Source organism: Hyaena hyaena, unplaced genomic scaffold (genome assembly GCF_003009895.1).
Source record: "Hyaena hyaena isolate Hyena2069 unplaced genomic scaffold, ASM300989v1 scaffold_607, whole genome shotgun sequence".
Lineage (NCBI taxonomy): Eukaryota > Metazoa > Chordata > Mammalia > Carnivora > Hyaenidae > Hyaena > Hyaena hyaena.
In genome coordinates this window covers 678,804-693,015 of record NW_024081241.1, presented here as the reverse complement: position 1 = coordinate 693,015, position 14,212 = coordinate 678,804, and the positions used below count along the sequence as shown (strand labels likewise).

The window sequence follows — 14,212 nt, the reverse complement described above, 5'->3', positions numbered from 1 at the left end:
AGGAATAAAAAAAATCATTTCTTTGTGGATTAGAGTCTTAAACATTTCAGTTCTTTAACTCTGAAATTATTTTTCTAATGCCTTAATGTCAGTAAGTCTTACCGATTTTGGAGTTCTAGAACATTTCAATTCTTTTGATTCTGAAATTATTTTTCTAATGCTTTAGCAAAGAACTTTTAAGAAATTTTTTATTGAGGAAAATTTGAAACATAAATGTAAAGAGACTGGTATCTTTTATATACACCTCCAAGCCTCAGCAGTTAATGTTCTTGTCAGTCTTGCTTCATCTTGGTCTATTTTAGAACAGCAAATTCTAGACATCTTGTCAATTAACCTGACACACCTCAGTGCAAGGATCATAATTTAGAATTTCTGTGTTACAGGCTTTCTAAGTAGTCCCATTTAAAAAGATCCAAAATTAAGTGAAACCGAATCTTTAATACTGCAGAAAAATTACTTGCCTAGCAATGAGTTTATCAAGGCATTCCTTAAAGTGTGATAGAATATATAAAATGAGAACATTTATACCTAACTTTTCAAGAGTATACAGTGTGTAATCCAAGATTTACTCAGGAACTTTAAATACTACATAAAATACAATTCTGAAGCATTCCATTTTTTCCTGTTTCTCTCATCCACTGCTGTAAAACCCCACATGTCCTCTTTGCTTCTAATAATTCCGTATTCTAATTCATTTACCACATTCACAGGATTCACTTTTTGAGATACAGATGTTCTGTTCCTGCTTTAAAATATCTAGCTAATTTCCGAGTTCTTTTTTTGGTGGGGTGGGGGTGGGGGTGGGAGGCACTTGGAGTTCTAGACTGAATTTTTTTTTTTTCCAAGTTCTTCTTAGTAGAACCTTTTACAGCCAGGCCCCTTTCTAGTCCTACACACACACACACACACACACACACACACACACACACACACACGTTTGGTGTTTTTTTTTTGTTTTTTTATTACCCATTGTGTATCCCCCCACCCCCACTTTTTTCTTCTATGGAAATCTTCTTTATCAGTTTATTCGTCTGACTGGAAAACCAATGGTTTTTTGAGGTTTAGCAAAATCTCTTATGTTACCTCCTTTTTGGTAGCTCTCCTTGACACCACCTTTGTCAGGATTAGATAATCCCCTTTCTGAATTCCTGTAACATTTGATATAACTCATAACTCTTTTTTAAAAATGTTTATTTTTGAGACAGAGAGAATGCAAGCAGGGGAGGGGCAGAGAGAGGGAGGCAGACTCTGAAGCAGGCTTCAGACTCTGAGCTGTCAGCACAGAGCCTGTAGCAGGGCTCCAACCCACAAACTGTGAGATCATGACCTGAGCCGAAGTTGGACGATTAATCAACTGAACTACCCAGGTGCCCCATGATAATGACTACTCTTTTTTTTTTTTTTTTCCAAAAAATGTTTGTTTATTTCTGAGAGAGAGAGAGAAAGAGCGAGCAGGGGAGTGGCAGAGAGAGAGGGAGACTCAGAATCTGAAGCAGGCTCCAGGCTGTCAGCACAAAGCCTGACATGGGGCTCAAACCCATAAACTGTGAGATCATGACCTGAGCCGAAGTCGACGCTTAACCGACCGAGCCACCCAGGCGCCCCAGTATGACTACTCTTAACACAGTGTGCTATAGTTATTTTAATTTCTATGTCTTAGGCATCTCCTTGCTCCCCCTAAAATGACTGTAAACAGCAGGTTATTCCTAGCAGCCAGCACAGTACCTGACGTGTCATAAGAATTCAAAAACAGTTCATTGATTTAATCAGATTGTTTTTATCATGAACATTTAAAATGTGATTGGGATGCTATGTCATATTCTTACCAATTATATATAATAATAATAGACTTTGAAACAAAAGTATAATGGGACCTATTTAACATAATTATTGTACAATTTTTATGTTCTTTTACCCAGTAAAGGCCATTTGGAAAGCGTAGCCATGCATCAGATGTAGAATTCTTAGCTAGGAGATCTGTTATTTTACAGTCCAATTTAAACAAAAAGATTAGGGAACAAGAGGATTGGTAGGTAGCCCAGATGAAGTGTGAAAACCATGGCAAACAATGAGTGAAAAGATATTTTAGCATATTGGCCTCAAAAGGAATGTTGCTGAGTTAAGAAGAGTTCTGGGAGTAAATTATTTTCCAGTGAATTTAACAGTTCAATAGAGAGACTCTCCTTTAAGGGAACACACCTGTGGTAAACACAACAGTTCTTTATTTAGTCTAATTTTTTAATGAAATGTTAGATTGTAGTGTGTTGTTTTTGCTACGTAGCTTACAAAGAATATTTTCCATTCCCTTTTTTATATGAACTCTGTTGCAGTTTTTCCTAAGACCACTAGAATGCACTGTAGTGCAGTATTTTATGTTTGAAATGTTTTTCTATGTATGTATATAAATGAACTCCATAATATTTTGTTGCTACTTTTATTCTGCCTCCAGGCAAGTTACTTTCAATTGCTATTTGACTTCTAGGAGGTATTGTTATTTTGTTTCATGGTACTTGAAAAATCTGAAGATTGACAATTTCATTAAGAACCTTGTTTACTTTCTGGTAACTATAAGTAAAGTTAAGTGGCTATAAATATCACTCTCTAATATCAACATTATTACAAATACATTGAAATAGAGCAGGAAATGTTTAATCTGGTGATGAAATCTTTGTGACTCACAGAAGCATTAGGAATAGAGAAAAAAGATGTTCTAGTTAATTTGGAACAAGAATATTTACTAAAGTAAAAAAAAAAAAAGAAATGTATGCATATTGTTAATTAACCAAATAATACAGTTTGGTTTCCCTTATGCATAAGTTCATTGATTTCCTTTCCTGAAGGAAATCTTAGTAGTTAATGTCTTATGTATCATGTATCCTTCCAGAAATCTTCTATGCTTGTTAAATATAAATATAACATACATATGTAAAGTAAGTATACTTTTAAAATTTTTAATGGGTATATATTATCACAAAACATTTTGCACATATGTAAAACATATAAAGACTAATATAAAATCTACTCATATACCCACTACCTACCTTAAATAGAACATCAGCTGTCTGTAATTTTCATGTTTTCTTTAAAAAAATTTTTTTTTAATGTTTTTTATTTCTGAGAGAGAGACAGCATGAGCAGGGGAGGGTCAGAGAGAGAGGGAGATACAGAATCTGAAGCAGGCTCTAGGCTCTGAGCTAGCTGTCACCACAGAGCCCGACGTGGGGCTCGAATCCACGAACTGTGAGATCATGACCTGAGCCAAAGTCTGACGCTTAACTGACTGAGCCACCTAGGCGCTGCAGTAATTTTCATGTTTTCTTAAGATTCCCCTCTATATAAACCTTGAATTTTCTTTTGTAACTGCAGACTAATATGAATCCAGTACTTTGTACATTTTAGCAAATAATTTTCATTTCCTTTATATCATTTTTCAAATATATAAAGTTTTTTATATTAAGTACTCAGTTTTATAAAAAAATTAACTTTCAAATTTGGCTATATTATCCTTTTATTCCTTCTTTATTACTTTAGTTTTTCAAATTATTACTTTGCTTTTTCAAATTATTGTATAACCTTATTACATTGAATATTTATTATAAATGGCCTCAATATTTTGGGGCAGCAAACCTATCAGAATATACAAGTATGTGAAATAAGTATGGCCGTTTCTTGTTGAACTTTAAAATTTTTACCTTATCAGTATTATTTTTCTGATTTCAGATGATTAAATCCGAGATAGTGAAATCAGGTTAGCCAGAAATAATTTAATTCAACTAGCTTTTAAAGGGAACTGGTTAAGAATTTCTGTCTACAGTTCTGAGTTTTTCCTGAAAAGGCAAAGGATATCTTGACTATTAAAAAAAAATTTATTCATCCTACCGAAATATCTTATTCAACATGAGTGATTTGGGCTGGTTCCCCCCCTCTCCTTTGTATTGTTTACCATAGTGCATCCTTGGCAAATCATAATTGCCTGACAAGGCAAAGAGTATTATAGATGACTTAAAACACTTTTTGACTATAGCCGACACACACTGTTACATTAGTTTCAGGTTACACTGTAGTAATTCACCATCTCTATATGTTATGCTATGTTTAACCACAGTTGTAGCTACCGTGTGTCACCATACAATGCCATTTCAGTATCATTGACTCTCTTCCCTCCGGTGTGCCTTTTATTCCTGTGACTTATTCCTTCCATAACTGGAAGCCTGTTATCTCCTTCCCACTCGCCTTCACCCATTTTGCCCATCCCTCCAGCCACCTTCCCTCTGATAATCCTCAATTTGTTTCCTATATTTATAGGTTTGAGTCTGCTTTTTGGTTGTTTATTCATTTGTTTTGTTTTTTTAAATTTCACATACGAGTGAAACCATATTTGTCTTTCTCAGTCTGATTTATTTCGCTTAACATAAGACCCTCTAGGTCCATTCGTGTTGGTGTAAATGGCAATATCCTGTCCTTTTTATGGCTGCATAATATTCCATTTTATATACATACCACTAGATGACTTTTCTTTTTAAATACATGATTTTGAGAAAGGTTAGTCTTCTAACTAGTTTATTTCACAATCCAAGCTTATCTACTGCTTTTTGTAGTAGAATTGTACTTTGGCAATCATCAAGAAAATTTGAATACTGCAGAGACTAGAATGTTGTATGGTTCATTTGTAATTATACAAAGATTTATGGTTCTCAGTGTTATTCTTCTATTTGTTATGATGGCATTTGGTGGTATAATAACAACAAACTAATAATGAAAGCACTTTTTATTACTGCTTTGACATCATAGAAGGCTATGATGACTATTCCTATTACATATCCTAAAGTTAATCTCAATATGTTTTAAGATGGTTTGTATTTTCTTATTTCTTTGTTAGAGCCAAATACCACAAGTTGAAATATGGGACAGAATTGAATCAGGGAGATATGAAGCCTCCATGCTATGATTCTGGTAAGCTGATTTTAAAGGAAGTTTAAGTGATTAAAAAGAAGTTGATATCTAGTTTTTTGTAGCAATAATATTTATGATGGCAAGTTAATTTCTAATTATTTGCATATTAGTTATTTTTTCTGACCTCCTTATCTTTGGCACCAAACCTTTAGTGTCATTTAGATTATTTTCCATCACCTTCCTTTTCCCTCTTTTGTTTTCTTCCCCTTCTTCCCTTGTTTTCTCTTTTGTTCTCCACTTACTGGAAGGATCAGAATTCTTGGAGTAATGCACTGACATAACTGTGTCTTGCTGGGTTTTCCCAGTATTAATGGGAACTTTGAGATGTGCTTTTCTTTTAAAAACATTTTTTTTAATGTTTGTTTATTTTTGAGAGAGATAGAGACAGAGTGTGAGTGGGTTAGGGGCAGAGAGAAAGAGGGAGACACAAGATCTGAAGCACGTCCCAGGCTTCTGAGCTATCAGCACAGAGCATGACATCGGGCTCGAACTCACGAACTACGAGATCATGACCTGAGCCAAAGTCAGACACTTAACCGACTAAGCCACCCAGGTGCCCTGAGATGTGCTTTTTAAAGTACATCATGCCCTTGAAATCCTGAGAGAAAGAGAAGGAACGATGGAGTTCAGAGAGTTCTTCTCAAATACAGGGAATTCCTAATCTCCTCAACCTCATCCCTCAAGTCACAGGTGCAAGATTGTTTTTGGACCCTTACCCACAGGAGATTTCTGTAGCCAGACCATCTTTTACCAGCTAAAACTTCTATTATCTTTTTGTGTTATTCTTTTTTTTTTCTTTCTTCCCCTTCATCCCTACCAAAATAGCACTTTTTAAACAATCAGATATTAAGGAATATAGATATAATTGACTTATTAGTAGGAATAAGCGATAGTAGGAAAAGTTGTTCAAAAGTTACCATGTTTTAAATGAGAGTGTTTTGACATAATTTCAGATTAAATTTCTAGACCAAATACGTGAAGATCTCAATTATTGTTTATATCATTTGCTGAAATACATGCCTTGGACTAGGTGCTTTATATATATTAGCTTTAAATAGTTACTCATAAAGATGACATTGCTCTCATTTTACCTATGTGAAATTTGAACTCCAAAAAGTCAGAAACTTCCAAAAGGTCACACAGCTATTAGGTAATGTGAATGTGGATCTGAGCCCTGGTCTTTTGACTTGAAAAAGCACGTATATTTCTTTAACATTTATTTATTTAATGTATGTAATATCTACGCCCAACGTGAGGCTCAAAGTCACCATCCCAAGATCAAGAGTTGCATGCCCTTCTAGCTGAGCCACCCAGATGCCCCATACGCAGAGGGTCCAAAATTCATATTAGTCCATTTTACCACACTACTTTTTTAGAAGTTTATTTATTTATTTGGAGAGAGAGAGGATGTGTGTGAGCAGGGGAGGAGCAGAAAGCGAGAGTGAGAGAGAATTCCAAGCAAGCTCTGCACAGTCAGCACAGAAGGCGATGAGGCGCTTGAACTCACGAACCATTTGATCATGACCTGAGTCAAAATCAAGAGCCTGATGCTTAACCATCTGCGCCACCCAGACGCCCCAACCATACTGCTTCTATAGTTAACAGTGTATGGGAAAAAAAAAAGACAACTTTACAGAATAAGTTCTGAGTGTGCTGCTTTTATAGTTGAATTCAGTGTAGTAATGTTATTAATACATTTCCACAGCTGAATATTGAATCCTTGAGATTAAGAGCAGTACCAGTTGATCAGTGGCATACTTTTTTTGCTTTGTTTTTTTAAATTATTGTCTCACTCTGTTGTCTCTTCTTTTGACTTGAGATGCACTTAAATTAAAATTTTTTTTCTTTTTTTAAATCTAGGTTATTTGTTAATAAATGCTGTCCTGAAAGTATCTTGTTTAATTCACAGAAGTGAAATAATCAGTGCTTTTCTGTATAGTTTATTTCCTAAGTTTTCAGTATTAACTTAGGAGTATAAAGGTCTAGTTGCAGTATATACAAAATGTTTATAACAGGTGGCTCTAGACAAAGCTTGACTCTTATGCATATAAGTTCTTAACTCTGCCCTGACACTTTAAATACTTGTGATATTAGTCTTTCTGAGATTGTTCTCCTCCTTACCTGAAACTGGGAAAAATAGAAGGAATAATTCCTAACTTTCAGGTTTATTTTCTTAGTATACAACACATAGTACCTAGGGTGATTCCATCTATTGATCTTTCAGACTATTTATTTACAAATATTAAATATGTAGTGATTGTCACACCCAGCACCAAATTCAGTGAATAAGATAACAGTGCCTTACTGGATTTTTACAGGGGAGATAAGAAAAAAGTGGTTACAGTAAACTGACGTGTGTAATGGGGAAGGTAATAGGTTTAATGGAGCACAATAGTAGGGAACCGAGTCGCAAGCAGTCAAGAAAGGCTTTTTCGCAGAAAATGAATAGTTAGCATCTGAAGGACAAGTAAGAATTGGCCAGGGAAGGTGAACTTCCTAAATTTTTGTTGAACGAAAGGTAGGAGAAAGAGGGAAGAATATGGCACATTTGAGAAGTAAAGTAACTGGCTATTAGAGGAAGACCGGGGAAGGAGTATTTCTAAATGCAGCTATAGAGTTAACCAGAGGGGCAGATGGTAAATTATGTTACATGGGGGTCTCGTAAAATATGTTGAGGAGTTCACCTTTTACCCTAAGAATTTTGAGAAGACATTTGAAGGACCTTAACTCTTGTGATCAGATTTGCTCTTAGATCCCACTGGCGGCAGGCGTAGCAGGCATATGAGAGAGGATCTGGGTGGGTGATGGGAGACTGCAGAGGACTGTGCCAGCCGCCTGGCAGAGTGTGGAAAGCTGCCTTCGCAGAGCACCCACAGCGGAGATGAAGAGAGTGGGTGTGTTCAGGAAGTACTTAGGAAGTAAAATCTGCAGGAATTTGTTCTTGTTTCCATGTAAGGTATGAAAAAAAGGGTCACTCAAAACTCAAAGATGGCCCCCACATCCTTAGTTTTAAAAACTAGATCAGATATAGATTTAGAAAATGATAGGTTCACTTTTGGATTTATTTGTTAGGCAGTCAGAGGAAGCTGGCTAGTGGCCAGCTGGCTATGTGGGTCTGGAGTTCCAACCAGAGGTCTGGGTTTGATACGTAGATTTGAGAGGCCTCAGCACGTAGTAGTACTGTAGTACTGAGGGCACTCAGGTTGCTAGAGAGGAAGAACTTATCCAGGGACTTAATGCACAGTAAGAAGAGGAACTGAATGGGAGCCCTGTACTCTTCTACAAAACGGGCAGAAGGTAGAAAGCTGAAGAGGAAACTGATAAGAATTATCTTAATGGTAGGAGGGAAACGGGAGAAGGGAGGGATACCACATTTAAGGACTCTACAGCGCTATGATTAATGGCCAGAGGTTTTGAAGAGTACCCTTAAGATTAAGATTAAGTACACGGGTCATTATTGCAGGCAGTTTTAGGAGAAAGGTGAGGACAGAAACAAAGATGTGAGTGGAAAATGAAGACTAAGTGTAGTCATCTTTCAGGAAATTTAGGTTGTAAAAGTGAAGGGGTAACCGAAAGGATCCTTGGGGTCAAGGAAAGTGTGTGTGTGTGTGTGTGTGTGTGTGTGTGTGTGTGTGTAAGTGTGTGTGTGTGTGTGTGTGTGTGTGTGTGCGCGCGCGCGCGCGCACGTCTTTTATTGTCCCCAGGAAAGAGTATAGAAGTTAGGTGTTGGGTTTGTGAGTTTGGGTTTCAGTTTGGTGGTGGGTATTTAATATGATAGTTTTATGCATAAGACTGGCTTATCTGCTAAGAGTGTAACAGGATTAAGAAAAGTAGAGAAGGTTTAAAATAATAATGAGCAGGAGGACAAACTGAGAAAAGCTAAAAGGGTCCAGTCAAGGCGTGTGATCATGAGTTTATATAGAAGGATTGGTTTATACACTTGACAGCTTGGGTAGGAGTTAAGTAGAATGAAAGTGGTTAATAACTGAATTCATTGAATTTATGGAGAGACAAAAGGAAGGAGAAACTTGACATTGGCTAAAGAACAATTGAAGTGATAGTGAACTAAAACTAGAGAAGGAAGGAAGTGAAGACACAAAGGTGGCTAATGGGTAAAAGTAAGCCGATGGGCTGTGTGGTCTGGGACAGGCCAGCACACTGTGCCTGTAAAGGGCCAGATACTAATGTTTGGGCTTTTTAGGCCATATGTTAATCTGTTGCAGCTACTCAGCTCTGACATCCTAACGTAAAAGTAGCCACAACACAGAAATTAATGAGTGCAGCAGGCCGTATTTGACCTGCAGGCTGTAATTTGCTGGCCCCTGATCTAAGGACCCAGCGAAATGAAAGAACTAGTGAGGTGGGAGTATGAGCCTGAAGGATATGCTCAGAGAGTGAGTTTGCATCTGTGTCTGTTCTTCATAATGTCAAGATCTGAGGTATGACAGCTAGAGAGGCTGAAGTGGATCACCCACATGCATGGTAACTTTCCTCAAGATGATGTAAACGTTTGGTTGCAGAGGAAGCAGGTAAGCCTGGTTTTGAGCATTATCGAGGTTTTTGTAAGTGACAGTGACAAGGGCAGTGACCAGGAGAGGGTAGAAGGTGGTGTATCCACCACCCGGTAAACTTTAAAGAGGAATTTTTCTGTCCTTGTTCTTTTATCCGTTTAGTTTTGTTTTTTTTTTTAACTGATGATCCAGACATTTTCTGAAACATTTTTTACAGTAAAATTAGTTTCCCTTCTGACTTTTTTTTTTCTATTTTGTTCTATTTCTAAAACTTTACATTTCTGTTTTAGGAGCATATTATCCCAGATTATATTAAAATCTTATTTATCTTTCCATATTTCAGTTTCTTTTATTTAATGTTAGAAGTCAGGTACTTATTAAGAATAGAATATTTTTATCCAGAGTGACAGATTTTACCTTTTATTCAATATTCTAAGACCACTTACATTTGATGTGACTATCAGTATGGTTAGATTTAAAGCTACCACCTTGGCTGTTGGTTCTGTTTATTCAGTCTGTTCTTTTCTGCCTTTTCCTTTCAGATTTCTTTTGGGTTAATCAGTTTTTTTATGGTTCTATTTTATGTCTTGCTGACTTATTAGCTCTAACTCTTTGCTGTTTTGGTGGTTGCTTTAGTGTTAATAGTATACTTTTTTTTTTTTTTTAAACTAACCGCTATCTATCTTTAAATGACAGTATACCACTTCTGTCGTAGCTTGAGAACCTTGTAACCGTGTATTTACATTTCTTTCTTTGGTAGGTGTTCTCACACATTTTCCTTCTATTATGTTGTAAGTCACACCCTACATTATTTGTTGAACAGTCATTTCCCTTTTAAAGAGACTTAAATAATACAAAAAGTGTCTTTCCAGTGCTCTTCGTTCCTTTGTGTGGACCCATATTTTCTGGTGTCATATTCCGTCTGCCTCAAGGACTTTTATATAGGCTGCTGCCAATGACTTCTTTCAGCCTTTGTGCATCTGCAAACATCTTTATTTTGCTTGCTTGCATTGTTTCTGATGAGATATCTTCTATCAAATTTATCGTATGTAGAACATGACCTTTTTCTCTGGCTGCTTTGAAGATTTTTCATTTTATCATTGGTTTTAAGCAATTTCATTATAATGTGTTATGGTATAGTTCCCAGGTTCTCGCCCACCCCCACCATATTTCTTGTGCTTGGGATTTCTTGATTTTGGATCTCATAGTGGGTTCATAGTTTTCATGAAACTTGGAACTTTTCAGCCATTATTTCTTCAGACAGATAGTGGTTTTTGTTCTCCCTCCCTGTGCCTTGATCTAGAAACACTATCCAGGCAGTAAGCTGGAATAATCATAGGGCTCACCTCCGTGCTTCCCTTCTCTCAGGGATCATCGTCCTTTGATGCCTGATGTCCAGTGTCATGACCATGACTTCATCTCTCTTATTTTATAGTTGTTTCAAGGAGGAGGGTAAATCGGGTCCCTGTTCTCCAATGTGACTGGGAGTACCAGTCAAGTACTTTTAATATTACCAAGCAATTCAACTCTTACACTTTAAATAAAATCCTCACTTTTTTTATGTCATTTTTGTAAACTTGATAACTTAAGAGTGAATCTGATAGTTGATTGAGAAAACTGTAAGTTTTAACTTGGGTAAAGAAAGGTGGGAGAAATCAGGGTCACAGGTAGAAAAGTTTTTTTCTTTTAACTCAAGACTTAAAAAAAAAAAAACAAGAAAAACAAAATCATGGTACCCAGGAAGTCAGATTTTATATCAGTGTACAAATACAGTTTTTTATAGAGGGTGAAGATGCGTTCTTATCTTATTTGGCTTAATTTATCTTTTGTTAAAGATATAATTTACATAAGCAAAATTTACCTTTTTACTGTTTTCACAAACATATATAGTCTTGTTACTACTACCCTTATTCCCCACTCTAATCCCCTAATGACCGCTGATCTGTTTTATGTTCCTGTAGTTTTGCCTTTTCCAGAAACTTATATGAATTCCAGTATCATACAGAATATAACCTTTTGATTCTAACTTTTCTCACGTAGCACAGTGCATCTGAGATTCCTTCATGTTGGTGTGTTCCTTCCTTGTTGAGTAGTATTCCACTGAGTGTATGTGTCACACTTTGGTAACATTGCTAGCTGCCAAAGTAGGCAAAGGCAGTTGGATATATCTGAGGATAGTGTAAAAAGGATTTAGGCTGGGCGCCTGGGTGGCTCAGTCGGTTAAGCATCTGACTTTGGCTCAGGTCATGATCTCACAGTTCGTGGGTTCGAGTCCCGCATTGGGCTCTGTGCTGACAGGCAGCTCAGAGCCTGGAGCCTGCTTCAGATTCTGTGTCTCCCTCTCTCTCTGCCCCTCCCCTGCTCACGCTGTCTCTCTCTCTTTCTCTCAGAAATAAATAAAACATTGAAAATTAAAAAAAAAAATAAGGATTTAGGCCTATTCTGATGGGATGTTAAGTTACCTCAAAAGTTCTTTCACAACTGAAATTTTTAGTCTTTTGAAATGCCAGTGCACATGTTCTTACTTGGCAAGTATAGGTTACTTCACTTAAAAAAGGGATATATTTAGAACATACCATAATGTATTCCTGAATTTGTGTAACCATTTGTGATCCATAGTTCCTGAATTTGTGGGTCAATGGAAGCAGATGTGTTGTTTTTCCTTAGTCTTAGGACATCATTTTGCTCTCTTTTAAATTTATTTATTCACTCATTCATTCATTCATTTATTTTGAAGTATACTCTCTGAAGTCATCCTACCCCAAAGTACTCTATCTTTTTGAGTTATCTTAATACCCACCCTGCTCCCCACTCTACTGCTATTTCTTTGCTATATCACAGAGCTTGGCCTAATTATTTAAGGAGAAAAACAAAAATGGAAGACAGAATTCTCATTTATGTATTTTTCTAATTTCTTCTCATTGTAGTGAGAGCATGTAGGGGGGAACAGAACTCTGGAGTCACCTGTGATTTCAGCGCTTAGAACTGTGTTTCTGACTTGGGAATCTTACAGTTACCTTGTAAAACTCATTTTGTTCATCTTTAAAATGGGGATTTGAGGTTATAAAGATTAAAAAAGATAACGTGTTTTTAGCATAGCATCTGGAACATAGTAAATGCTTAACATCAAAATCATAAAACAAATTTTCCCAGTCTCTTTTATATCTTCACTTGAATAAAACTTTGTAAGAGATCACAGTTTCTTACAGTTTGATCAAGGGCTGATGGAAAGTGTGAACTTTTTTTGTATTTTTAAAGTTGAGTCAGAGTATAGTTTGGAAATTCTGTAGTCCAGATTTATCACAGAGAGGGCTGTTTTTATTTTACTATCTTAAAAGAGTTCAGTGTCTACCAAATGATGAATTGAAGCTTTACAAGGCTTAGGTGGTTTTCATTCATAGAATGTCTTCAAGAGAATACTTGAGGTTTTCATTTAATAACTAGTAAAGGACATAGATGTGGATTGAAATTATTTCTTACCTATCTACTCTTTACCAGACTGGCTTTTTTGTCACCATTCCTGAGTACCTTATTCTGGTTCTGATGTGTTACTCCGTAATACTTTCATTTGACTTTTGTTCTGTGACTTGATTTGCATAGGTCTTTGTCCTGGAGGAAAATTCTTAGGCTACTAGAGGTTGCGAAAGTGTTATTTTAATTCTCCTACAATCAGGGGAATCTAGTAGCAGTAATGAATTTATATTTTGTTATGGAAATTAGATTTAAAAAACAGAATTTACATTGTCCTAAAACATCACTTACAGTGTAGTTTTGCATATTCTGATCTTATAAATTTTTATTGAGCATATTTTATGAATTGAGATGCCCTCTACTGTACAAAACAGGGTCCTTTTATTATGATTTAATGTTTTCCAGATGAAGGTAATGAAACAGAAGTCCAACCACAGCAAAACAGCCAGTTAATGTGGAAACAAGGTCGGCAACTACTCAGACAGTAAGTATCCTGTGGTTAAACAAAGAGAAGTGTATTTCATCAGGATATATTTTATATATATGGGGTTTTTTTTGCATTTGCAATTCAGTAGAATAATTTTATCGCTTTTATTTTAGACTGCTGCTGTGAAAAAGCTTAATTGAATTAGTGTTCCTTTTCGTGTTACACATTTCCCCCCCCGTGGTAGAATTTATTTTTATTAAATATTAATAAGACTTACCAAGAATAAATTGTCTTTTATTCTCTTTTATAATTTTAGCTTTATCAAAGAGTATAATTTTTTAAATAAATGTTTATTTATTTATTTTGAGGGGTGTGGGGAGAGGCAGAGAGAGAGAGAGGAAGACTCTCAAACAGGTTCTACACTGTCAGTGCAGAGCCCGACATGGGGCTCAATCCCATGAACTGTGAGACCATGACCTGAGCCGAAATTGAGTTGGACGCTTAACCGAGTGAGCCACCCAGGCATCCCTCAAAGAGTATAATTTTAAGCTTCTAAGTTTTAATACACACTTATGGCTACATTTTAAATAATTCTATGTGCTTAAAGTTATTCTTTGCATCTTTTGTACATAAATGAACATGTGCCTTAATAAAACTCTTATCAATATTTAGATGTAAAATTTTGGGTTATGTTTTTTAAACTTTCTATTTTAAATAGACTGAAGAACTTCTTTATATTCCCCAATTTGCAAATATTGCCCTAACATGTACTTTCTCCTATAAAATGTGTTATGAGCTGGAATGAGGTTCAGATATCAGATAGTAGTGCCTGACCCTTGCATATCACATT

The 14,212-nt window shown here is 36.0% G+C and overlaps 1 protein-coding gene across 2 annotated transcripts in view; it reads left to right on the top strand.

Annotated features, from left to right (window-relative positions):
* Nucleotides 1-14,212, top strand: part of STRN (striatin) — a 95,435-nt gene that overhangs the window by 36,110 nt on the left and 45,113 nt on the right. For both annotated transcript variants that reach the window (XM_039257206.1, XM_039257205.1), the window contains exons 3-4: nucleotides 4,880-4,953; nucleotides 13,341-13,419. In XM_039257206.1, coding sequence (XP_039113137.1) covers nucleotides 4,880-4,953; nucleotides 13,341-13,419 — 153 coding nt within the window. The remainder of the gene's footprint in view (nucleotides 1-4,879; nucleotides 4,954-13,340; nucleotides 13,420-14,212) is intronic.